A 26,861-nucleotide genomic window follows, 5' to 3' on the forward strand; every position below is an offset into this window, starting at 1 on the left:
GGAGAAGTCTTTATGCCACCTGAAGCTCTTTCTGCACATCAGGCATTTATATGGTTTTTTCTTGTGTGAATTCTTTGATGCACAATAACCTGTGGACTACTATAAAAACTCTTTCCACACTCCAAGCACTTATATGGTTTCTTCCCTGTGTGGATTCTTTTATGTATAGTAAGGGCTGATCTCTGCCTGAAGCTCTTTCCACAATCCAAGCATTTATATGGTTTCTCTCCTGTGTGAGTTCTTTGATGTGAAGTGAGGTGAGCCCGCACAAAGAAGCCTTTTCCACACGCTAGGCATTTATATGGTTTCTCCCCAGTATGGATTCTCCTATGCACATTAAGTTGCGAGCTACGACTGAAGCTTTTTCCACATTCCAAGCATATAAAAGGTTTATCCCCTGTGTGGATCCTTTCATGTGAAATAAGTTGTGAAGCATGAGTGAAGCTCTTTCCGCACTCTAGACATTTATATGGTTTATCCCTAGTATGGAGGTACGCTGCCACCCCGAAGGTTTTTAGGGGGAAATGGCAACGGCAGGGGGAAAGTGGCGGGAAGGGTGAGTGCACCCTCCCCTGCCCTTATAGTGCCAACCCCCGAGGCCTTTGAACTTCGAACCAGCCTCATGTTCGAACCTGTTCGGAATCCCGTAACAGGGCCTCCGAACAGGTTCATGCACATTCCTAATGGAGAGCACTTTGGATGCTCTGTAGACAAACTGCCTGGTGGAATGGCAAGAGAAATACGTACCCCTCTCTTGATTCTCTTAAACCAGGCCTAGTCAAAGCCCCTTGGCACCTGAGGTGGCATGGTGAGCCACTGCCCCAACTCTTTGATTAATTTCCCTCCACCCCCATATCACTCCACCCCTCTTTCCGACCAGGCTCTCTTACCATCCCTGTCCAATCTTTCACTACATAAGCCCAATTCAGTCATTATGCTGTACGTTAACAGATGCCTGTACACTCATTCATGTGTTTGTGTGAATGACTGTACCTGTGTTAATTTTAAAAGTGAACCTGGATACAGGCGATTCAAATGCATGGTATAGATAGGAAGTGTACCTCTGTACCTGTGTTCAGCACTACATGTGAATGACTGCACCTGTGCACAGATCTGTACCTGTGCACACTGTACACTTGTTGTATGAGTACTGAACATGGAGAGGCAGAAACAGATTCGACACTTCCTATTGTTCCATGCCTCTTGAGGCAGCCATCTCACCCAGCCTTATCAGAGGGCTGGTTGTTTCTTATACCTCTATGCAGCTTTAGATATGCAGACCATAGCATCTTAATGCAAGGTCTAGAACATAAAACTGGTATACCACAAGTATTCCATGAATAGTTTCGTGCTCCTTTTTCAAACTAAGCACCTTCTGGAGAATGCTTATTTGCAAAATTAGTGTGTGGTACCATATGTGGAGCTCCCAAGTGGTCTTTTTATCTCCAGTATTGTCCAGTACCTAAACAAAGTCATAGAGAGAAATCACCTGGAGCTCTGGAGGTGGGGGATCATCAATGAAATGATGCCACCCAAGATATCCAGGTCTTTTATCATTTTAGATTGTGAACCCCTAACATAAGAATAGCGCTGCTGGATCAGGCCCAAAGCCCCTCCAGTCCAGCACTGTGTTTCACACAGTGGCCCACCGGATGCCACTGAGAAGCCCACAGGCAAGAGGTGAGGACATGCCCTCTCTCCTACAGTTGCTCCCCTGCAACTGGTACTTAGAGGCATCCTGCCTCTGAGGCTGGAGGTGGCCAATAGCCACCAGACTAGTAGCCATTGATAGACCTGTCCTCCATAAATGTGCCTAAGCCCGTTTAAAGTCATCCAAGCTAGTGGCCATCACCACATCCCGTGGCAGAGAATTTTACCATTGGGAACCATAAGTGTTCCTATATCTTCACTGAGTAAGTTTGTGTGCGAGTGACCCCTGAGCCATATTACAAAGTTTAGAGAATTCTGAAGGGATTTCCCATTCATTGAAGGAGAAATAGTAAATACACGTGTGTCACAAGTGTAGCTCCTGGTCTTCCCTAGCAAGTGGATGAGTTGGGGAGGATTTTTCTTCTCACTTCCCACCACCTGCAACCCCCACTACTTTTCTTTCCATCTTCTGGCCGGGCATCTTCCCACCCTCTCCCACCTCAACGCGGGTATGAACTCACCAGTGAAACTCAGCAAGACTCGTGGGGCAAACACAAAGTTCACTTTCCAAACTGAGGGGCGGGGCGTGAAATGACGTCGCATATAATGTGTGCGCATGCGGAGTGTGAGCATATGATGTGACGTGAGCAGTCCCTCCCCTCGCCAACCTGCCACTTTAGGGACATGTTGGACTCTTTCCAGAGACCAAAGAGGACTGACTTGGCTACACCATCATCCATGCCCCCAAAGCGAGAATGAAAGAAGTGCGTGCATGAACGTGGAGAACACACTCCTGCAAAGGAAGAGGACAGAGAGAATAGCGGCTTCCTCCACTCTGCACAGAACGCCTGATGGGCGGAGTCGGGATGGGCACCCGAAGTGGAAGTTGTGCGTGTCTCACTCTTGTCTTCGATGTCCATAGTCCTCTTTGAGTTGCACTTGCGTTTAGTTAACCCTTTAGAAGACCGACCAGCAGCCGGCGCCTTGTTCTCGCAAGGCAGGCAGGATCCAATGCCGCGTGTGCAGTGATCGGGCTGCGCTGCTCTTGGTCTCTTCTGGGTACTGACTGAAGTAGTGTTTTGCTCCTGAGGTACAGTTAGGAGGAAGCTGGCAACGGAGCTCTGTTTTGTATGCCACGCCAGTCAAACTTGGCCAGCGGTCTGCGCTGAGAAGAAAGAGGACAGCGCAGTACAGGTATCCTAGAGAGCTGCTGTGCCATCCCATGCCGCATGTAGACCTTGCCCAGCATATGGTGGTGTGCAACCAGGAACCTGAGATGTGGGTTGTGTGTCGAAGTCCTCTTTTTTCTATCTCTTTGATCTTGCCCCAGGCTATGTATCCTTTCGCTTGCATCGGATTGGCGAAGTTCTTCTGCTGACTTTCCCAGGCGGCCAGGATCCGTGGTTAACGCCTAAAGCAGGGGGACGAAAAGAGTTCCAAGTGCAGCAGTTGGGAGGTGAGTGAGAACAGCTGGTGGGGCGAAAGACCCCAAACTCTCCTATTGGCAGGGCTTTTTTTTTTTTTTAAAGGAAAATTCAGAACTATGCGATGGTGTGTGTGCGTGTGAGAGTCTAATTGGCGCACATCGCATGTGCTCTTACAACACACGCATGTGCATTTTCCTTGTTTGCACACACATCCTTTCTTGCCTAGACTCAGAGTCCATGAGTGGGGAAAATCCCCATAATTTATAGCGCTGTTTCAGAAGCCGGCTCCACACACACACACCCCTCACACACATATTGTTATGCCGCCCAAAACTTGTGTCTCTGGGCGGTTTACACAAAGTTTCATTGGTTTCATTGATGGAGATGCTCTGGGAAGTAGCAGTGGAGTCTGCGGGAGGTAACTTTGGGGTGGGGGAAAGAAATAGGTACGTTGTGTTCAATCGGGGTCTGGGTCAGTGTTCCTTCTAATTTTTTTCATCTGAGTGCAGAATTAGTTTCCATCAGGGCAGCAGTGCACAAGTGCATGCAGAGTGAGGCCTTCCTGATTCAACCTGAGCAGGACCTAAAATTCACTGTCTGGGTTTTAAAGGCCCCTGGACGACTTACCTAAGTTACTTGCTTTTTCTTATGATTAGCAGTCACTTTTTAAATCATCCAAGACAATGCAACTTTTACAGGACTTGAATTTTTGAACTGCAGAAGTGCCCTTTGAGAACTGCACTTCCTCTTTTTTTAAGGGCTTCTTTTGTCTGGTTGCACCCTTTGAAAAGCCCCAAGCTGCCGCCTTTCCTTTGCACAGCCCTCCTGCTGCAAACCCACCTTGGAGTTATCTCCAGTCTCCAAGGAATATTTGGAAGGTGGGGCATACAGCGCACCAATAGCTTTGCTGCCTTTGTGTGCCAGAGCTGGGCCGGGGGGGGGGGGGGCGCTTTTGTTAATTCACTTCCTCCATCTCTTCTTCATTGTGAATTTTGCTGGTCTCCACTTAGCATGCCTGACATTTGGGGTTCCTTTCAGGCAGGGGAGAAAATTTTGACTTCAATTCTCCTTTTTTTTTTTTTAATAGTTGGGGGAAATTTTGTTGTTAATTTTTAGCACCTTCCAGTCGCAGGTGCTGGAAGGTTCCTCTTTTCTGCTTCCTCTACATGCTGCTAAGTGTCAATTTTAAGACGTTTAACTTGTTGAAAGAGCAGCAACAGGGGGGTTGGCTTGGGGCAGGGAATCCAGTGTAAGCTGAGGGGGCTTCCCTTCCCACCCTTGTTCGGGTCTCTTGGTTAGGTAATTTGCCAGACACCAGTATCAGAGTTTCAAATCAAAGTTTATTGTGTTAGCACAGAGCTCAAAAAGGGTGGCGGCCACCCAGAGAATTTAGGGCAACCTCCTTATATAGTGTGCCGTATACAACTTATTTTCGCACCTGCGCACCTTAGCTCAACTGATACCTACGTCCATATATGGTTATACACTTGGACCTACAAGCCTTGATTTGCTGAGATAGCTCTTATTGTATCTTTCCTATACAGGTGTCTAATTCCTGCCACTAAAAAAAGGTCAGGCCTATTCCTTGCAATTTCTGTATTGCTGCATATTGGCGTAGTAGCATTTTAGCAAAAGCTACGTCTCGCGCCTGCATAGCAAAACAGTCATTTCCTGGAACACTTTAGTGGTTAAGCTACATTCTGTCGCAGAGACGGTCAGTAACCAACGGCATCCTGTTACAGAGAGACTAATGTCAGCTAATATCACATCAGCTTAAGCTTGAGCAGGAAAATGTTTTAACTTGAGCATGTTTTGAAAAGCTATCACAAATCCCATCAGCACAGAAGGCTATCACATATCCCAACACCAGCAAGAAAGGTTGATCTTGGATGGAGAAGGAAAGGTTTGGCAGAAGCACATTTTTAAAAGCATAAGAAAAGCCCTGTTGTATCAGGCCAGGGTCCACCCAGTCCAGCATCCTGCACAACCAGGTGCATTTGGGAAGCCCACAAGCAAGGGAAATAGGGCAACCATCCCTTCTGTTGGTGTTGCCATGCACCTGAAAACAGGGGCGTAACTATAATAGGGCAAGGGGAGACAGTTGTCTGGGGGTCCACTGCCGGGGGGGGGGCAGAGGCAAGTCACATGACTGACTCTCCCAGCCACGCACCCACCCGGACTTCCTTCAGTTGTATTCATCCTCCGAAATTGATGTGAGTGTTAAGACCTGGAGCTACCAGAACAGCATGTCTTTCTCTAGTACCATTAAATGACTTGCATCGTCCACAATTTACAAAACCTTTTTTGGATGATGATCTATTGTGGCACATAGGTTTGTGTGTGTGTGTGTGAGATAGATAGATAGATAGATAGATATAATTTTACTATGCTTTTTGTTACCACTATTTAGCCTCATTTAAGATTTCTTTACTTCATGAGCTGAGCTTCAGTGAGGGGGTGGCATTTTAAAATCTTGTCTCTGGGCCCACTCCAACCTTGCTACGCCCCTGCCTGAAAAATTTTCACACCTGGCTTCTAGTTCGCTTCTCCTCCGGAATGGAGGTGTGCGTTCACATGTGTTCAACATATCAGCAAAATTTACTCCAAAGACCAAGCAAGCTTTTGGGGAGAACTTCACACACACTTCAGGTTTTTCATTGCACATTAGAGGGTAGCCCAATTTATATCTGGGGTTTTAAAAAATCCACTTTCTGTGTCAGTTTTTTGTGGCAGCTTCAAACTCTACTGTAAAGCCTCGCAGTAAAGCTGCTATCAAGCCTGCTGTCTGGGAAAGCTCCTGGTGGTGTACAGGGGTCTGCCTCCTCTGATCCTGATGGAAGCATACAGCTACCAAGGCTAATTGCTGCTGATAGCCCTATCCTCCATGAATTTGTCTAATCCCCTTTTGAAACTAGATTGGCCATAATGGAATTGTAAGCAGTTTCAAGGACGGGAGGGAGGTAAGTTGATGGGCAGAAAGAGAAAGCACTGCATGGATACAGGAAAAAGGTGGGAGAGAATAATCCAGATGGGTGTAGCTCATCCCAGTCGGGCATTTCTGGATCAGAACCAGTGCCCTGAAGCAAATAGAGGGACTCAAATTGTTGTCATATTCCTCCTTACAGGTCAGAAGATGGTATTGATAAAGCTGCCCCCACTTCACCTTGCATACTGATGTTTCAGTCTTATAGGCAGGGCTTGATTAAAGAACAACAGTGGGAGGGTTAACCTGAGGCACGATGCCTCTCAATACCAGTTGCAGGGGAGTATCAGTAGGAGAGAGGGCATGCCCTCAGCTCCTGCCTGTGGGCTTCTCAGGGGCATCTGGTGAGCCACTGTGGGAAACAGGATGCTGGACTAGATAGGCCTTGGGCCTGATCCAGCATTCTTGATGAGGCAGAAATGCAGCAGGAGAAGAGTTAGAGTTTTGGAGAAGCAAGCCAGTAAGAGCAATTGTTCAAAGAGGGGGAGAGAGAGGAGAAGGCCGGTCCAGGGCATAAGAACAGAGTGGGAGAATGTCAAGCAAGGGCCCACCCCATTCAGCCATTTCAAGATGAGAACCACGACACTGAAGCAAATGGGAAGACGGACTCAGATTCCACAAGGAAATGAAATACTAACTGTGTATGAAAAGATAAAAAGCCTCCCCATCTCCTTTGAAGAGGCTGGACTAGAAGACCCCCAAGGTCCCTTCCAACTCTAAAATTCTATTATTCTGCCTCTCACAGGTAGCAGGATGGCATTGGTGTCGCATTCTAGATCGTCTCCTTGTTGGGCTGGAGTGGAAACAGCTACTATGCAGCCTGCTCAGGTGAGGGGTGAATCACCAAGGAGGGATGCAGATTGGGGGCATCCTTATTTGTTATAGCGGGGCTGAACCAGAACTTCCACTGCACATGCCCTGCAAGTCTCTCTGGATAGATCTTGCCTTTTCGGTTTAGCTGCTCCAATGGGCCCTTTGCTTCACTGCTGGCATGATCTCAAAGAAGCATGGAGCAGAACCACCGTCCATGGCCACAGGTCTAGGGTTGCCAGCTAGCCAGATCTTTGAATGGGACTGGTGGCTGCCTTTCAGTGGTCGTGCTCGTATAGAGATTTATCTGTTGATTGAAAAACAGTTGCCACTGTTTTCAGTGGCAAAAAAGAGCTCAAGTCAGGTTTACATAGTAAAATGGGGTGGGTGGGTGGGTGTGGAATCAACATGTCATGAGACAGCATATGTGAACTGAATGTATAATCAAATATATGAAATAATCCATATTAAAAATTACTGGAAATCAATTGAAATCCATTACATGTATAATCAGAATGAATGGTTGAATGGAGATTTACCCAATGTGCTTGGGAAAGAAGGCATGAGAGGGAAACACCAACACAAGACTAAAGATAAGCAGGAAGGGAAATATGTGGATGCTAATAAGGAAGAAATAAAGCAGTCTTTGTGGCCAAGGGATAGTGAAGATCAGGGAACTAAAGGAAACAAGATGAGTTGTTTTCTGAGAAACAACTGAATCATTTGTTTTACAATGCAGCCAACTTGGGCTCACAATTATGAATCATTCTCACGATCACTGCTGGTGCCCCCAATATTGTATTTAACCCTCACATGAGCAGGAAACAGGAGCATACACAGCTGCTGAACAATCGTGAGAACAAGACTTTTGTTTTTGGGGAAATCAACATGGCAATTTGTTTCCAAAGAAATGACACGCTCTGAGAATAAGGAAGCTGGAGACCAAAAGGCAACAATCACTGAAAGAAAGACCCATCTTCTTAGAGAGGCTTTAAAAATGTTTGTTTTTTCTCTGTTTTAGTGGGTTAAAACAATATAATGGTGATGAAATGTGCTTGACAAAACTTCACAAAAACTTCAAAACAACCTCTTTAATGTGCAAAAACAAGCTGTTAAAATAAACTTACAAACATGTAAGCAAACCAGACTTTTTGGCGTAAAACACCATCACCAAATCAAGGATTATAAACTTCAACTGTGTAGAAGTAGGAGGATAAAGTTTGAGAAAGGGTTGACGGTTTTAAAAATTCCATTTATAACAGATTTACATGGCAGGTACAGGAATTCTTAATAGATATGGTGTTAGGGCTAATGTAGCCACCTTAAGTGGCGCAGCGGGGTAATGCTTGACTAACAAGCAGAAGGTTGCCAGTTCAAATCCCCACTGGTACTGTATCAGGCAGCAGCGATATAGGAAGATGCTGAAAGGCATCATCTCATACTATGCGGAAGGAGGCAATAGTAAACCCTTCCTGTATTTTACTAAAGAAAAACCACAGGGCTCTGTGGGCGCCAGGAGTCAAAATCGACTTGACGGCACACTTTACCTTTATGTTTAGGGCTAATTTATGCACAGCACCTAAGATATTAAAACAACATCTAGTTAAATCCCGATTATATCATGATAAATGTGAGGGGAAGGATGGTTCCATCTGTGAGGAAGATAAGGGGTGGTGTAAGGTGAAGGGGACAACCTATAAGACAAAATGTGTGGAATGCGCAGCATTTTATATTGGGGAAACAGGAAGGCCATTAATGAAAAGATATTAAAAACATTTGGCTGATATGCAGCATAATAAAAATTGAATTAAATAATGGGCAATGCACATGAGGGAAAGACATCAAGGAGAAGTAACAAGAAAAGAAGTGTCAATATTGTCAGTTGAAGGGAAATTAATGGGATGTAAGATTGAAAAGCAATGTTTATAAAGCAGTTTCAGCCAAATATTAATGTAAAGGAAGAGATGAAAGAAGCTATGAGATATATTGGTCCTTGAAAAGATTAAAGGGTTTGCCTGCTTCCTCTTTCTCATCTCAGTTGTTTCTACTTTCTGTTTGATTACTGTATTTAAGGCTTAAAAGCAGTGTTCCCTTTAAGGTGTGCGGATGTGCCTGCCCGAACAAGTTTTTTGATGTCCACTCAGTTAATTTTAGACCCTGCTCAGGTTGATTCAGAAAGGCCCCATTCTGAATGCATGTTCAGTATCAAGGCAGTTCTGAACACACCTTCCTGAATCAACCTGAGCAGGATCTAAAATTAACTGAGCGGACCTCAAAAAACTTGTGCCCAAAGCTTTCTCTCTGGCCCTCTTGCTCCTTCATCAGGCCTGTGGTGTTCACAGAGAAATGATGCTCCCGCCCTGGAAGTGCTTCCCAAGCACTTGAGCCACTGAGCTTAAGATGAGGAGCAAGATAGTACCCGGGGCCATTTTGCAGGGTCTTGTTGGCAGGGCTGCATATGTGCTTGTTGGTCTCCCAGATGCCACCCAGTCAAGGGTAGAGCCTGAGCTTCTTCCTCTCACCTGAAGCACTATCTCACATCTCTCATATGGTCACTTCTTATCAGGGAATAGACAAATTCATGGAAGGTGTTTCTATCAATGGCTACTACGGTAGTATTGATGGCTCTAGGCTACCTCCAGGTCTGGAGGCAGGATACCTCTGAATGCCAGTTGTAGGGGAGCACCAGTGGGAGAGAGGGCATGCCTTCATCTCCTGCTTGGGGGCTTCCTAGAGGCATCTGGTGAGCCACTGTGGGAGAGAGAGTGCTGGACTAGATAGGCCTTGGACCTGATCCAGCAAGACTCTTTTTTCTTATGTTCTTACTTCCCAGGCTGGGCAGTGTCTGTGGCACTGCTGCCCCTTATGTGTGCAGGCTGAAAATGATATGCAGGACACCAGGTTCCACAGGTTAGGGGAGGAAGCATTCCCTTTGCAAGAAAAAAACACTCTGCATGTGTGTGAGGGTGCTTTGCACTGAGATCCTTCTTAGAGAGGCCTCTTGCCCTTGGAATGGAATTCTGTACGTACTCTGAGGCATGCAGGTTGGGGGTGCAGCATGTGCAGAGTTGCTTTCCAAGATCACAAGTGCCCCAAAAGTCAGAACTGCCCCGGACATCCTTGCATCTGCTGCAGGCAGTGGTGCTTCTATATGCAACTTGGCCTGACAGTCTGTAAAGCTTCACAGGGGGAGGGGCTGGATGATGGAGTCCTCCTAGAGTGCTTGAGGTTGGTGTCCTTTGTGTTTTTTTTAAATACTTGAGTGTTTTTTAACAGCCTGGGGTTTATTAGTCCCAACATATGTTGACCTTCCGTGAAGCTTTGAGTCCTGTGAGAAAATATGGTTCCCAGACCTTCCTTGTTCCTTTTGGATTGTGAGTGAAAGTGTGCATCTGTGTGAATTATTTGTGAGGAGAGACTATTTCCATTTTTTTTCAGGGGCTGGTGACCTTTGAGGAGGTGGCTGTGCGTTTCACAGAGGGGGAGTGGGCCCTGCTGGATCCAGCCCAGAGGGATCTGTACAAGGGAGTTATGCTGGAGAATTATGAGAACGTGGCCTCCCTGGGTAAGGTGCTCTTTGCTGATCAATGTTGAAAGCGCCTGCTGCTGCTGCTGCTGTTTTTCACTGTAAGAATCCCCACTGCCCCCCTGGGGAAATGAGTGGCCCAGCCATGCATCCTGGAGTCACCTGCTGGGCTCCAGATTACAGACCCGAATTTGGCCCGAGTCCCGTATTAGGAGCCGTGAAGCTCACAAAGTTTATGTATCTTATAATGTTTACAAGACCTCTTCATTCTCCTTCCTCTGCTTTCTTAGCCCATTTATTTATTTATTTATTTATTTTTACATTTATGTACAAATAAATATGTATATACTTGTAAATATAAATAAATCAATTTATTTATAAATAAATATGTGTATAATTGGCAAGCTGCCTAGGGCCAGCACTGCTGGGGAGAGATGTCTTAATATCCCTTGTGCCCTTCCTCTCCCCACTGGCAGTGTGTAAACAACCAGACTTACCTGAAGGGGGCGTAGTTACTCAGCTCCTCTGCCTGATGTCACCAGTGACGCACTGGACTGTGATTGGCCCATGGCAATGCAGGTCAAATCTGGATAACCATGTGAGAGTTTGGGGTTGAAAAAGAGGTGGGCCCGGAATGACAGATGGTTTTGCCTTTACCTGATGGCCATGGGGGGCAGGGTGTGTGTGTGTTGAATTCAGGTAGAATCACTGGAGCAACTCCAGGGTATGTGGCTGCTGCCATCTTGGGCCTTTCATGTTTTGGTGTTTAAAAAGAACATTGGGCCACTTAATGGAAAGCAATAGAGGAAACCCCCCTTAAGTAATTCTTCACTCTCTTTTCCCATATCTTACTTTCTCTACTTATTGTACACTTCTTTGTTAATTTAAGATATTGTACTCATTTTACGGAGGGAGGGGGGCATTCATAGGTGCCTACACTCTACTTGTGGCAAGCAATAAAGCAAACTTTGCTCTTGGCTTTAGCCTGCCGAATAAGGAGAACTGCCTTCATAGAGGGGGGAAGAAGAAGAGTAGCTTTTTGTCTGGGTCCCCTGCTAACTGAGCAAAGAGGCACCACAACAGGCCCTATCCATCCCCAGCGCAACGTCCTTCCAGTGGCTGTTGCTGGTGTCTATCTTAGGTTTCTTTTTGAGATTTTGAGCCCTTTGGGGACAGGGAGCCATTTTATTTTTTTATTTATAGCTATGTAAACCACTTTGGGAACCTGAGATGAAAAGCGGTATATACGTATTTGTCATATTAATATATTTCCCTTCTATATTAACCCCTGCTAACTTGGCAAAGAGGCACCTTTTAACCTGGTGATTCTTTTTAATTAGCGGGGGGGGCGGGTGGAGTAACTGGCCCTATCCACCCCCAGCAAAGTACCTCCAGTGACTGTTGCTAGTGTCTAGCTTATGTTTCTTCTAGATTGTGAGCCCTTTGGGGACAGGGATCCATCTTATTTCTTTATTATTTCTCTGTGTAAACTGCCCTGAGCCATTTTTGGAAAGGCAGTATAGAAATCAAATTAATAATAATAATAATAATAATAATAGTAGTAGTAGTTATAGTAGCCGCCAATATGTTTCCGGGCAAAATACAAAGTGCTGGTTATCACCTTTAAAGCCCTGGATGGCTTAGATCTCATCTGAGGAGGTCCGTTTCCAGTTACCACTGGTTCGTCTGGTGGCGACTCGGAACCAGGCCTTCTCTGTAGCTGCTCCTGGGCTGTGGAATGCAGTCCCGGCAGAAATTCGCAGTTTGGAATCATTGTTGGCCTTCAAGAGAGCCCTTTAAAACCTATTTGTTTGGTCTGGCTTTTCAGGGTTTTTAAACGGCTTTTAAATGTTTTCAGTTGTGTTAATTAATTATACTAGGGGTGTGCATGGAACCGCGCCTCTGTGGTTCAGCGCCAGGGGGGTAACTGCTTTCCCCTCGCCGGCACTCCTTTTTTAAAAAACTCCTTGGGGTGGCAGCGTACCTCCCTGCCAGCCCTGCCTCCATTTGTGGCTGGAAGTACTGTCCGCTCATGAACGCACCCGTTTGACAAGTGTGTGCGCGCGACTTGCGCATGCGCGGATGGTACTTCTGGCCACAAACAGGGGCAGGGGCGGCAAGGAGGTACGCTGCCGCCCCAAGGAGTTTTTTTTAAAAGCGCTGATGGGGAAAAAGCGGCGGGAGGGGTAAGTGCACCCTCCCCCGCCCTTAAAGAGCTACCCCCGGCACCGAACCTTAGAACCGGCTCCTGGTTGCATGGCCTTCAAACCAGTTCATGCACGTCACTAATTTTATACCCCACGCCTCCAGTACACTACTTCTCAGTGCGGCTCATAATAATAAAATAGATGCTCTACACAATAAAAGTAATAAAATTAATCAAAGTGAGTAAACAAGTTAAAAAGTCAGGTTAAAAACCATTAAAAGTTATTTTAAAAGCTAAAAACTAAGAATTAAAAGCTTTTAAAAAGCTAAACACTAAGAAACCGCCCTGAGCCATTTTTGGAAGGGCGGTATAGAAATCGAATGAATAAATGACTAAATAAATAAATAAATAAGAATTAGCCACCAGTGGTTTTAAACTGCTTTTTAAATTTGTTTTTGTATTGATTGTTTTAAATGATTGTTTGGGGTTTTGTTGTTGTTGTGCACTGCCCAGAGCCTTTGGATGGGGCGGTATAAAAATGTAATAAACAAATAAATATGTCTGAAAAGTGCATGGCTATTTTCAGTTCCATAGCTGAACTGCTCACCTGCATTTCAGTCTAGGTTTCCTGAGCTCTGTGAATATTCTCACCGTGGTGATTCCCTTAGGAGTCTCCCCTTGTTAACTTCTCATGGATGTTCCTTTATCTATATATTTAATTCTCCTGGGTGTGCCAGGCAAAAATGCATCCCGGAAGCCCAGCTGATTGGCTGGGCTGCAGGGGCACCTGATTGGCTGGCGCACCCAGGAGAACAGCGGCAGCCATGGCCGGGGAGCCAGGCGGGCCCGGCCGCGGAGGCAAGGCGGCAGGGCTGGGCGGGCCCGGCTGCGGAGGCAAGGCAGCGGGCCAGCTAGAGGCACAGATGCTCTGTGCCCGGGCCCACTAGTAAAATATATTACTTCTCTTTATGATCGTGCTGCCACCATTATTCTTTAATTCTGGTTAATAATTCTTAAACACCTTTTGATGAGCTTTGGGTATAGGAAAGAACCAAGACCAATAAAGGAGACTAGGTGTCTTTTGATCAGAGGGTATAATGTTTCTTATTATAGAAAAATACCATCTCCTCCCAGTGGTCACTCACACGCACAGGCCTGTGGGTTCCTTGATGCAGGCCTCCGGAATGTGAGCTTAAAAGGCTGCTCTTCAAGGCCATAGTCCAGTCTTCCTTCAATGCAGGCTGTGTTCAGGCCAGACTTTTCAGTCAGGCCCTGTGTCCCCTTGCCAGCCAGGAACCTGGTGTCACCTTCTTCTTCCTGGTCTGACTGGCTGCAGGTTGTCCCTGCTGCAGCAGATATCTTCTCCTTCCTCCTGTCCTTTTGTCAGACTCTCTGCAGCCTCAGGCACAGACCCTGGGAGGCTGCTGTGATTCCAGCTTCTTCCTTCCTCCTACCAAATCAGATCATTGGTCCCTCTAGTTCAGTATTGCCTACACAGACTGGCAGAGGCTTCTCCAAGGTTGCAGGCAGGAATCTCTCTCAGCCCAATCTTGGAGATGCCAGGGAGGGAACTTGAAACCTCCTGCATGCAAGTAGACAGGTGCTCTTCCCAGACTGGCTCCATCCCCTGAGCGGGGTATCTTACAGTGCTTGTTCAGTCTCTTCTTCTAGCCTTCTCCTCTGCCTCAATTTGCCTTCGACCTCCTCAGCTGAACTTCACGGCCTGTGTTAAGCAGCCTTAATCACCTTTTTCTCTCTGGAGCCCCTTTAGCCTCCCTTGGCAACTACTGTCAGCACCTTCTAGCCACACCTCCTGCTTAGCAACCATATCATCCGTGAGTGCTGCTTAGCAGTGGAGTTACCTGTGTCAATAAAGAGTGGCATAGCCTTTCTGAACAGTAAACACAAAACAATGAAGTATCCTTACTGAATTTACTCTGAGGCATAAATGTGACTTTTAACCTCAGAGAATCCTTTTAAAAGCAGATAGATCCCCATGTTCATGAAATGGATGCTTTCGTGCCCACACAATTCTGTTGCCTGTGGGAATTTAAAGACCTTGCCTACTCTCCTCTTGCCTTATGGGATTTCGGTAGGGGGAGGTTGCCTGGATGTTTTGTAATCAGACATGCCTAATCTGCCTGTTTCTTCTCGCAAAGAAATTCCCAAACCTGGTCTTATCTCCTGGCTGGAAGATGGGCTTCGAGATCCATCTGTCTGGAACGTCAGTGAAGAAGAGAAATCATTGGGCAGCTGCTTAGGTATGTAATGGGACCCTTTGTCTGGGAATCGTGCAGATGCCTTGCAAGGCTGGTGGGTTGTTTCAGATTGTGTGTAGTTTTGTAAAAGGCAGGTTGACCCCATCCTGTCTGAATTCTCCAGATGGCTTTTTGCTCTCCCTATCCAGAGCAGATGGGGAGATGCTCTATTAGACAGTAGTCCATAGTAAAGGTCTCCAGAGCACAGTCTGGATTTCTGTTGTGGATATGGGAAGGATCTCTTGTGGTCACAAGCATGAATAGTCCCCTTTGCTAAGCAGGGCCCACCCTGGTTGCATTTAAATGGGGAACTACATGCAAGTACTGTAAGATATTCCCCTTAGGGGATGGGGCTGCTCTGGGAAAAGCATCTGCATACTTGCATGCAGAAGGTTCCAAGTGCCCTCCCTGGCATCTCCAAGAGAGGGCTGAGAGAGACTCCTGCCTGCAACCTCAGAGAAGCTGCTGCCAGTCTGTGTAGACAATACTGAACTAGGTGGACCAATGGTCTGACTCAATATATGGCAGCTTTCTATGTTCCTATTTTGGGGATGCTGAAATGGGAGAAGCAACAGGATTTGGGAGCCACTTGGACATGGGAGGGAAGGAAGGAACCTGTCCCAGCTACAACAAAACACTTTCTTGGGTGATTAAAGTAGTCCTAGGTAATGTCCATCAGTCCATTAGTGTGGTTCACACAACTGCTACAATCAGCATAGGAAGTGGGCCACCACGATTTGCATGATTGCAAGAATGCATGCATTTTCCTCCGCCCTAGGTTGCTCCTGGCAGGACTATCCAGCTTTTATGTTCAGGTTTCTACCAAGGGAGGAGAAGAGCAAAGCCCTTATACCCAGATCCTTCAGTTGTGTGAACCCGAACATTGCTCCCACCTGGACTACCAGTATGTGCCACACCCACACCTTCATGGCAGCCATAGATAACTAAGCCCAGAGCAGCCATCGGCAAGGGTCATGCTAACCGCCAAAGCACATTCTATGCTCCCCCAATCCCCTGCACCTCCAGCAGAAATCTGCCTGGAAACATTCCACATCACCTTTGCCAACCACACCCATCCACATCTGCCTCCCCAAGCAGTCTCTAGCAGGCCCACAACTGGAGCAGATCTAATGGGGTCTGATGTAGGGAGCCCCTGTGTACCCACTCACTGCATCCCATCATGGGGTTCTGAGGCTGCCCCCTGTGATGACTGGATGGGCACCTGCAGTACAGGTACCTGCTCCCTTCCTGAACAGTCCTCATGGGTGGCATGGCCACAATGTCACCTGTGCAGCAGTGGCTTCCTCACTGGAATCCCAGGGCTCACTGTACCAGTGTGGGATGCAGATGAGGATGTGGGGAAGAATATGTTGCCTCTGGATTGGGCAAGGGGTGGCAGGGTTGGGGTGGGTACATGCCACCCACTGGGGTGTGCAGGGTGGTTGTGTGGCTGCACTGTGTGGGGAGGGATGGAGTGGAACAGCAGACTCTACTTGCTCCTAAGTTGTGTGTGTGTGTGTGTGTGTGTGTGTGCGTGTGCTATTTTTGAACCAGAACAGTGGAGACAGAAACCTTCTTCCAAAAATTTGTTTCACAAACTAACTGTCATGCTGAGGAATGCTTGGAAGAGGGGGATCACAAGCATGGTCACTCACTGGGCTGGAGAAGGGTGTGGGCACCCAAGTTGATTAGGCTGGCGGGCACCCACATCTGTACAAGTTCAGCTGCAGAGCAGTGGGACTGCTGTTGACCTCCCCCCCCCCATTTCCTCTGGGCATCTCTGTGTTTCAAATGTGTGCCTTGTGGGATGGGACCTATGCCCCCCCCCACTTACATCTGGCAGTGCCTCTGCTTCCATGGAATGCAGGTGTGCCAACCACCGTGTGCTGTGTGGGTTCAGTTGGCCTATTCCCACCTGGGACTTGTGTGCATGTGGTTTGTGATTGGATTGTTGGGCTGCCTGTGTAGTGTGGGAGTGGCCCTCTTTTCCTGCTGTCCTCCCAGCAATCAGAGGTGGGTCAGAGCAGAGTTCACTACCTCACGAGCCACATGGAGGGCCAGGAAAAGGTTAAGTGCCTTCTCTCTGGGTTCCAGAGGCAGCTAGGAGGTGGGGCTGGAGCATACATCTATATCCACTCAGCAGGGCTGCATCTGTCTCCTGCTCTTTCAGGGCCAATGGGAGGGCAGCTGCTGATGTCATGAAGCTTTTCCATTCTGCTGGCAGCACACAGGTTGCTGGGAATGCATCCAGACCCTTGGAGGACCTTGCATGGAGGGAGGGGGCTTGCAGCTTCTGATTTCAGGCAAGGACCTGCCACCATCTGTGATTGTGGGCCAGCAGAGCCAGCAGAGATGTTGATCACACATGGCTTACAGGGTAACATCTCGCCTGTGCTCTTTTCCACCCCACAACAGTTGTGCGACCAGCCCTAATTTGTCTTATGACTGCTGTGTTTCCTTGGGAAGTGGGAAAAGATAAATTAATTAATTCATTTGCTGCATTTCTGTCCTGTCAGTTCCTAAGCTCAATGAGGCTCCCAACATCTAAAAATGAATATAAGCATACAAATAATAAAAATAAAGCAGTAGCATCAGATTAAAGGACCTTCAGTATTAATATCATCATCTTGATTTGGTACTGAAAGCCAGTGAGATTGTCCCAAGACAGGCTGAATATGCTCCCACCTACCTGCAAGGAGATGGACCGCTGGGGTATTTTGCACCTTTTGAAGCTTCCATGTCATCTTCAAGGGCAACCCCTACAGCATACATGGCAGTAGTCAATCCCAGAGGCTACAAGAACAGGAAGAGTGTGTTAGACCTTTTCACTCCAGGATATGACACCATGTGTCAGCTGTGGTTAAGAAATATTTAGTACTAACAGGCAAGGCCTGTTGTTGACCGCGCAAAGTCATTTTGCATAGATTACATTTATAGGAATTAAGAACAAATATGAAAGCTGAAAAAGGTAACTCCTATCAAGTAAATCTTCCGTTATTCTTTCCGTAATTAATTTGAATTGTGATTTGTATCAGTAAAAAATTTTCTTGCACTAAAATGACAGTTGAATAGGTAACTCCATTTTAATTTTATTAGCAAATATTTCTTCATGAAAATTAAGCATAATGGTCATGACTTGTTTCCAATTAAAAGAACCAGGAAGAGGCTGCTGGCATAGATGGGCTCCTTGGCTCTGCTTTAATTAAAAATAATTTAAAGTAATTATTTATACCTTCCACCCCACATTTCAGTGTTAAAAGCAGAGCATTCAGGTAATTTAAGTGACAAGGTAGTTGATGCAACATTTGGTGTCCATACATCATCATGAATTATAACTATATTTCATATAAACACATCCAGAAACAAACCCTTCTCAAAATATATAATCCATCCAATCACAATAGTCATGACTTTAAAGTATTTACACATTCACCCAGCATATTCCAGTGTCAAAGGTAGTGCACTCAGCTAATATAAGTGGCAGGACTGTGACTGCCAAATTTGGTATCGGTAGGTAATTGGGAAGTATGACTTTATTTCACACAAACTCACTCTCTTCAAATTCTATAATAGATTGGTAAATATTATTGGAGCTGATATAAAGCACTCGTGGCCAGAGGCATAACTAGGGAAAACGGCGCCCGGGGCAAGCACTGCAATGGCGCCCCCCACGCCCCCCCAACATACTACATTATACTTAGGTTTTTCCTCACAAGCGCCCGCTGCCGCCGCCAAGCCAGGCCACTGACTGGCCGCCAGGCGCCAGCAAAGCAATGGGGGGGGGCACAGGCGGCGCGGAAGGGACCGCTCGTGGGGAAGGGGGCACCGACGCGCTCCCTTGACTGCTGCAGCGCTGCTGCACTGAGCAGGAAACATTTGTATTAACAAAAAAAATTTTAAAAACTTTTTAAAAATTTGGTCATGGCGGCGCCCCCCACGTGACCAGAAAAGATGGCGCCCGGGGCACGTTCCCCCCCTGCCCCCCCTATAGTTACGCCTCTGCTCGTGGCAACCAGTTTTCTTCTTGTCCGAGCAAGAAAGAACCTAGAAATGTCTGGCTGGCATGGCACTTGTACCACCACTACCATCTCATCCGCAGGTCAATCTACCCTTCTTCCGTAGCACTGTATTTCCCCACCAGCATCACCTCTGTCTTCTTGTCTGGTCTCATTTTCCATTTAGCCTCATTGGCTCAAAACTGCTTCCAAATCCAGGTTCCAAATCTTATTATTTGTATACTGCTTTTCAACCAAAATTGTCACAGCAGCCTACATACCAAAAAGAATGAGAAGATGGTCCCAAAGTGGGAGCTCACAATCTAAAAAGTAATAGACCTGAGTTATTCTAGACTTCTTGATGACACCCACCTCTGGGGCTCCAGGTGATTTCTCCCTGTGGTGTCATATAGATATTAAATGAAATAGAGGAAAAGGCCACTTGGGATCTTAACTCATGGCTCCTCATATGGGACTGAACTTGTTTGGCCAATAAATGTCCTCCAGCTGGTGGTGTGTTTTGTTTTTTAAAGAGTGAAACCACTCACAAACCATTTGGATTAAATGGATCACCTATTCCAGACCTAGCAATAAGATAGAATGTTCTACAATGTCAAAAGCTTCTGGGAGACCTAAAACACAGCACCAGGAAGAAGAAAAACACCTGAGGGAGGGCACAGAAAGGGCACTGTGCATTTATGGATGGCTGAGCTGTATCCTACATATTAGATTTCTGAAAGAGAAAAGAGATGGGGGCAAGTCACATTTCTGTGGGACCACTTGCCCATCCCTGTCCCCTCCCTCTGGAGCCACCCTTGAGACACAACCAGCCCTCTGATGAGACTGAGTGAGGCAACTGTTTCAGATGGCAGTTTGGTGAAGGTGGCAAATAGCTCACCTACTCTCTCCCCTAGACTGCAGCCTCCAGCTGCCTCAGCAGGCCCACTGCTTCTCCCAAACATTGCCTAGCAATGCATGACAGCCCATCTAGTCCTCCTCCTCCCTCCTCCCTTTCTGCTCATCCCACCCTCTTCCCAAAAAAGCAGGCGGCAGCATGGAGCAACACAAAATGTCTTGAATCTCTCTCTCTCTTTTTAAGGTAGGACAAGAGAAGCAGCAGCCACAGCTGTTCCTGCCACCGCCACCGCCACCAACATCATATAATAGAAGATTGTCAGAACATGGGGCAGAGATGGGAAGAGAGTCGGTGGGGTAGGGGGGAGACTGGGCAGGGGTTATGGGGGAGGGGTTATGGCAGTGGTTTACTGCTGGTGCAGAGGGTGGTCTTGGTCTAAGTCTGGTCTAAGAGAATCAATAGGTAGGAATTTCCCCTGTCAGCTGTCCAAGCAGATTGTCCACAGGCCTACCTATGCTGTCTCCATCTCTTGACCTAGTAAAAAACCTATACCTATGCTGTCTCATGACCAAGTAAAAAACCAGATTAAAAAGAGCAAAGCAATTTGTGTGAATTCTCCACAACTTTCAATTTGCTATTGACCATTGATTTGAGGCTGAGTTTCTCAGTTAATCAGCATCACTTCTTTATTCCAGCAGGTGATGAAAAGGACAATGGCATTTATATGGAGCTGTGTGGGGGCTTTTTGGAAACATCCACTGATGAAGTGGCAGAAGAGACATCCAGAGATCATAAGGGATCGAAGAGGCAGGACATAAACCAAGCAGAAATCCCAGCCCAAGAATATCGCAGAAGGAATAAGTGGCATGTTACTACAAAGACCATCAGTCATACATCAAGTCTTAAGATAAAGCATATACTTCACACAAGAGAGAAAATGGATAAAAGCTTAGCAAATGAAAAAGGTTTCAATCAAAGAAGACTCCTGACTTTGCATCAAAGAATCCACACAATGGAAAATGTTGAAAGTCCAAATAGAGCAAAGACACAGGATGGAAACCAAAGAGAGAATAAGAAGAACAAATCAGATTCTTCTCAGGATGAGGACTTTCAATTCACTCAATGTGCAAAGACGTTCACTAGAAAACCACAGCTTAAGAAACATCTGGGTATCCGCACAAGAGAGAGACAATACCATGGTGGAGACTGTGGTGAGAGCTTTCATCAAAGACTACATCTTCTTAGGCATCAGAGAATTCATGCAGGAGAGAAACCATATCAATGCTTGGAATGTGGAAAGAGCTTCAGAAGAACTGGAAAACTTACTGTGCACCAAAGAACTCACACTGGAGAAAAACCATATATATGCTTGGAGTGTGGGAAAGGTTTTTGTGATAGTTCAGGCCTTAAGTCACATACAAAGATCCACACAGGGGAAAAATCATATAAATGCTTGGAATGTGGAAAGAGCTTCAGTCACAGCTCAGGCCTCACTACACACCAAAAAATCCACACAGGCGAAAAATCATATAACTGCCTGGAATGTGGCAAGAGCTTCAGTCTGCACCACAGCCTCACTTCACATCAAAGAATCCACACAGGGGAGAAGCCATATAAATGCTTGGAATGTGGAAAGAGCTTCAGTCACAGCTCAAGCCTCACATCACACCAAAGAATTCACACGGGGGAAAAACCCTATGAATGTCAGGAGTGTGGAAAGAGCTTCAGTCAGGCTTCACATCTGGTTTCACATAAAAGAATACACACGGGAGATAAACCATATAAATGTTTGGAGTGTGGAAAAAGCTTCACCCAGAGCTCACATCTTAAGGAGCATAAGAAAAAGCATACTGGGGAGAAACCGTATAAATGCTCAGATTGTGGAAAGTGCTTTCGTTTGAGCACATACCTTACTTTACATCTAAGAACTCACACAGGAGGGAAACCATATAAATGCTTCGAGTGTGGCAAGAGCTTCAGTCAGAGCACAAGCCTCACTGAACACCAAAAAATCCACACAGGTGAAAAATCATATAAGTGCCTGGAGTGTGGCAAGAGCTTCAGACAGAGCTCAAGCTGCACTTCACACCAAAGAATCCACACAGGGGAGAAGCCATATAAATGCTTGGAATGTGGAAAGAGGTTCAGTCACAGCTCAAGCCTCACTTCACACCAAAAAATCCACACAGGTGAAAAATCATATAACTGCCTGGAATGTGGAAAGACTTTCAGTCACAGCTCAAACCTCACTTCACACCAAAGAATCCACACAGGGGAGAAGCCATATAAATGCCTGGAATGTGGAAAGATCTTCAGTTACAGTTCAAGCCTCACATCACACCAAAGAATTCACACAGGGGGGAAAACCCTATGAATGTAAGGAGTGTGGAAAGAGCTTCAGTCAGGGTTCACATCTGATTTCACATAAAAGAATACACATGGGAGATAAACCATATAAATGTTTGGAGCATGGAAAGAGTGTTAAGTGAGCTCACAGCTCAATTTTTATTGGTTAATTTACACAGGAGGAAAACCATTTGCATCCTGGCATGCAGAAAGAGTTTCTGGCAGATTGCAGACTTCTCCTCTCAGAGAATGTATAACACAGGGATACCATAAAATGCTCCCCTTGTGGTAAAAATTTTGTAATGCATCAAGCTTTCCTAGCATCAATGGATCTACAGGGGAGAAACTATATAAACCATTAATTAGGAAGAAACTTCAATTACTACTTAAACCATAACATCAGAAAATTCATATGTTGAACACTAATGTCATTTCTCTATTGGTCGCAAACCTTGTGTGATAAACTAAGCCTCATTTATGATGCTGCTGTTATAGATTGTTATACAATTATACAATAATTGTATAAATGAAACCAAAAATCTTCAGTGCCACATTGGCTGATTAGTATAAATGGATTTGCGATATAGCGTTACTAATGAAATTGATATATATTCGCTTATCGATGAGCTAAGGAGAATATAGATGCAGACAAATTTAAGATTTTGATTTTTGTATGTTGAACATTGGAATACAAAGTTCAGTGATTCATATCTATTCTATCCATATATTTTTACATTTTTAGTCCACTTTGCTGTAGGCTTATGAGATCACCTGACATCCCATGTGTCCGTCTGTGTGTCCCCCACTATCAACTTCGCAGCGACTGGACCAGTATGAACCAAGTCAGGTACAGTTGTAGGGACACATAGGGACACCTCAATGGTGTTGTTTGTGATGATATCATCCACCCCAATTCAAGTTGGTGGATGTGTAAATATTTGGGGCACAACTGGGCTAACTTGTGAACTGCCTATCCAATTTGAACCAAATTAGGTATAGCGGCAGGGTTTCTGGCAGGGCTCTTTCCCAGACCTACCTGGATATGCCAAGGATCAAATGTGGGACCTTCTGGTCACTGAGCTGTGACCGTTTCCTTTGCAGCAAACCCAGGGTGGTTTGTGGTGGTATCCCTAAATCAGTTATTTTAAAAAGTAAAGGAGTAGGAATAGGGAAAGGGATGAGCCAAGTGCATAAGATTCCCAGATGTTGTTGACTACAATTCCCAGAATCTGTGGCCAAAGGCCATTGCAGCTGGGTATTCTGGGAGCTGTAGTCAACAACATCTGAATATCCCTGTTACGTATTTCTCTTAGGATTTTCTTGTTGATTATTAGAAATTTTAGGATAAAAAGAGTGGCGGTTCAGAGAAATGTCAGATTGCTTTTAGCACGTCGCTTTATTTTAGTTTGTAAGTAATAAATTATCCCTGACATTATCTTCCATGTCAAGCTCTTTATAATGAATTCTATTTTGATGTTTTATGCTTTGTCTACATTTATTGTCTATAGAAGCTATGTAAGTAAATGAGTATTTTTATGGAAGCTTTTTCTCCACAGTTTTTATACACCTTTAATGACTGTCAGTACAATACCCTACTGAAGATGTACTCATGTTGTATGTATTTTCTAGACTGGGGATTTTGTACTCCTTGGCTAGCTGAATAGTATAAGGCTGGTCTAAATACTAAAGTAAAGTGTGCCGTCAAGTCGATTTCTACTCCTGGCACCCAGAGAGCCCTGAGGTTTTCTTTCTTTTCCCAAGGTAGAATAGAGGAGGGTTTTACCATTGCCTCCTCCTGCACAGTTTGAGATTATGCCTTTCAGCATCTTCCTGTATCGCTGCTGCTGCCCAATACAGTACCAGCAGGGATTTGAACTGGCAACCTTCTGCTTGTTAGTCAAGCACTTCCCTGCTGCGCCACTTAAGGTGGCCTGGTCTAAATACTAAGGATATGAAAATCTATTTGAGGCAATCCACAGCATTAAGATTCTGTACCTTGGGCCACTCTGATCCTTGTATTTTTGAACAATACATTGTTGCCCATGGAAGCACAGGAGATGAAGATGGATAGACATACCCAAGTCCGCAGCTGGAATCTTGCAACAGCGTCCTCCTTAGATATATGAAACTATTGTTTTAATGGAGTTTGGGATTTCACTGGACCTGAATATACCTGTGCTGGATTGTGACTCAAAAAGATATTGATAACTGCCAGGTATTTCCTACATTTTTCAGTGTTTTTATTTGTGCACAGTGAACACAATTTAAATAAAACTGACCTTGCTTTCAACACCTGTCTCTGATTATTGGGAGAAAGCCTTTCACAACCTGGGTATATAGAGCTGAAGACTTTACTTTTGGCATAAAGAGGGCTGTTGGGTATCTGGACAAGGTAATTCATGCAGGAGAGGAAATCCTAGAAAATATTTAATGAAGGAAAAAGTTCTATCAGAGCAACACCATTATATTATGAATCAAGAAAGCCCTTGGGAGTAAGACTAAATAAATGTACTGGGGTGTGGAAGAGCAGCTTCATATAGAGCCAAGATCTTATTGGACATGATCAGAGATACCACCAAAGAAAAGGAATATCAGTATGATGGCACTGCAAATAATTTTATGGTGCAGCTGGCATTACTTTTATGCAGCTGCGCAAAATGGCTCCATGCAAATCAGAAATCAAAATTCCGTGATTGGCAAAGCTGAGCTGTGCAAAATAACCCCCCAGAAAGATAATTCACTGCTGTGTGCACGAGGCTGCTGAGTAGTGATGTGCACGGTCCGGAGCAGTCCGGACCAGCACCGAAGGGGGGCCTTCCTTTTAGGGCGGGGAGGGCTTACTTACCCCTCCCGCCTCTTTGTCCCCTCCAGCGCCCGTATGTCACAGAGTAACGGGGCGCTGGAAACCAGCCCCCCCCCGCCACGAGCAGATTAAGCTAAAAGCTACCACTGCTGTCGCCCGCCAGCCCTCCCTCCCAGCCGCCCGCCCGCCCGAGTCCTCACCGATGCTATTGAAAATAAAGAGAGGAGCTACCGAACAGAGCTCCTCTCGCTTTCAAGTCCTGCAGGCTACTGAGGCTTTGCGCGCGCACATGCACACGCCACAAAGGACACCGATCGCCGGAGGCCCGGTCTACCCGCCGGGAAAAGGCCGGGTAGACCGGGCCTCCGATCGCCTTTTCCCGGCGGGTAGACCAGGCCTCCGGTGATCGGTGTCCTTTGCGGCGCGCGCATGCGCGCACGCAAAGCCTCAGTAGCCTGCAGGACTTGAAAGCGAGAGGAGCTCTGTTCGGTAGCTCCTCTCTTTATTTTCAACAGCATCGGTGAGGACTCGGGCAGGCAGGCGGCTGGGAGGGAGGGAGGGTTGGCGGGCGACGGCGGCGGCAGTGGTAGTGGTAGCTTTTAGCTTAATCTGCTCGGGGCGGTGGGGGCGGCTGGTTTCCAGCGCCCCGTTACTCTGTGACATACGGGCGCTGGAGGGGACAAAGAGGCGGGAGGGGTAAGCAAGCCCTCCCGCCCTTAAAGAAATACCCCCCACCCGGACCCGGACCAGCCAGGTCCGAACCGGTCCGGCAGTTCGGCCATTCTTTAGAATGGCCTCCGGACCGGTTCGGACACACCCCTACTGCTGAGGACGTAACTGGAGGTCTGGCTCCTGTCATAGATCTTGGCAGCTGAGGTGCTCCCTATTCAGAAGTGAGTAAACAACCTGTTAATGACGACATGTCCCTGAACACCAGGTGCTAGAGATTGCCAACGGGAGGTGTGGGGGTGGGGGGTTTACTCGCTTTCCCCCAGTTGTGGGCTGTGGAGAAATGTTGGTTGAATGTAAGTTCCGGTTTGTGTATGGCATCTTGGTTAATGTGGTTTGCTCTTTAAAGAGAAGCAGAATATGGGGTGTGCTTTTTAGTAGAGCAGCCCCTGTGTTGCTAAGGAAACCCTGTATGGAATGTTAGCAGGAGAGGGCAGTTCACAGGCTTTGTCATGAGAAGTTAGTAAGATTTGGTGCCTGACACTCAAGAGATATGCTCTTTGAGAGAAAAGAGCTGTTTTGGAGTTAAGCCTTTACTTCAAGCTGACACCCTTCTCTCCATTCCCTTGGCAACCAAAATGGCCACCTAGCAACCAATGTAAAGAGCCAGTCCTAAGTATAGAGATCTAGCAGTCAAGAAATACGCTGCAGACTAGCACTTGGTAGGGTTGCAATGAAAGCCTTGGAAAGGATATTTAGATCCTGTGACATGTCTACACCTACAAAAATTAGAATAGTTTTGATGTGAATACCGGTTCGTCCCTGGGTCCGCCTTAAGCCAATCAAACAGACACAGTGGGAATCAATTAGAGGCTTGGTTTAATGCTCTGCAGAAGCAGGTAGACAATGGGGCTCACGCTCCACATTGAATACAAATTGGTTATAGGTGCATCTTACATTTATACAGACAATCTGAATGATGCTGACATCCTAGACATAGTATACTTGGCAACAAAATGGTGGACTAAGTATCTAGTACGCATGCGAATGATTCATTGTTCATCTGGTGATCACTCCTTATTTGGTTACATCCTGTTTTATTAACTTGTCAGCAAAGAACAATGAGAATCTTGTGAGAACCAAGTTTCATAGATACATTTTAGTGGAGAGAGATAATGACATTGGCCTGATGTCTCTGAGCTTGGCTGGGGTTACTTTAAGTTAGAATTAGGTTTTCTAAGCAAATTTGGAGATGCTTTGGTATTCTAAGTAAAATGGAGTTACTTTGGTTTTCTAAAACACATCAGTTTGGACAATGGTTTTCCCCGTGACCCTCTATGGATGCGAAACCAGGACTTTGAAAAAGCAAGATAGAAAAAGCATTGACCCTTT

General features: G+C 46.0%; 2 protein-coding genes, 1 long non-coding RNA gene and 1 pseudogene across 5 annotated transcripts in view; 1 reads left to right on the forward strand and 3 right to left on the reverse strand.

Moving 5' to 3' along the window:
• Nucleotides 1-2,219, reverse strand: part of LOC128347446 (zinc finger protein 665-like) — a 67,457-nt gene extending 65,238 nt beyond the window's left edge. Inside the window, exon 1 of the mRNA XM_053302134.1 lies at nucleotides 2,172-2,219. The gene's annotated coding sequence lies outside the window, so the exon portion shown is untranslated. The remainder of the gene's footprint in view (nucleotides 1-2,171) is intronic.
• Nucleotides 1-2,570, reverse strand: LOC128343908 (zinc finger protein 664-like). Its single transcript, XM_053293339.1, has 2 exons — nucleotides 2,552-2,570; nucleotides 1-577 (listed from the first exon to the last, which is right to left on the reverse strand). Exons 1-2 carry the CDS (start codon nucleotides 2,568-2,570, stop codon nucleotides 39-41), a joined length of 558 nt encoding a protein of 185 aa, XP_053149314.1. The 3' UTR covers nucleotides 1-38.
• LOC128347479 (zinc finger protein 883-like) lies at nucleotides 2,346-24,286 on the forward strand (annotated as a pseudogene).
• LOC128347611 (uncharacterized) lies at nucleotides 13,648-26,083 on the reverse strand. 3 transcript variants are annotated; one of them, XR_008317611.1, is made up of 5 exons: nucleotides 25,707-26,083; nucleotides 24,277-24,413; nucleotides 23,993-24,110; nucleotides 17,490-17,593; nucleotides 13,648-14,404 (listed from the first exon to the last, which is right to left on the reverse strand). It is a non-coding gene; the product is annotated as an uncharacterized LOC128347611 (long non-coding RNA). The 3 variants fall into 3 exon arrangements; XR_008317610.1 differs by lacking the exon at nucleotides 23,993-24,110; XR_008317609.1 differs by having other exon boundaries at nucleotides 23,993-24,413.
• Nucleotides 26,084-26,861: the final 778 nt, after the last annotated feature.

Source organism: Hemicordylus capensis, chromosome 2, assembly GCF_027244095.1.
Source record: "Hemicordylus capensis ecotype Gifberg chromosome 2, rHemCap1.1.pri, whole genome shotgun sequence".
Classification (NCBI taxonomy): domain Eukaryota; kingdom Metazoa; phylum Chordata; class Lepidosauria; order Squamata; family Cordylidae; genus Hemicordylus; species Hemicordylus capensis.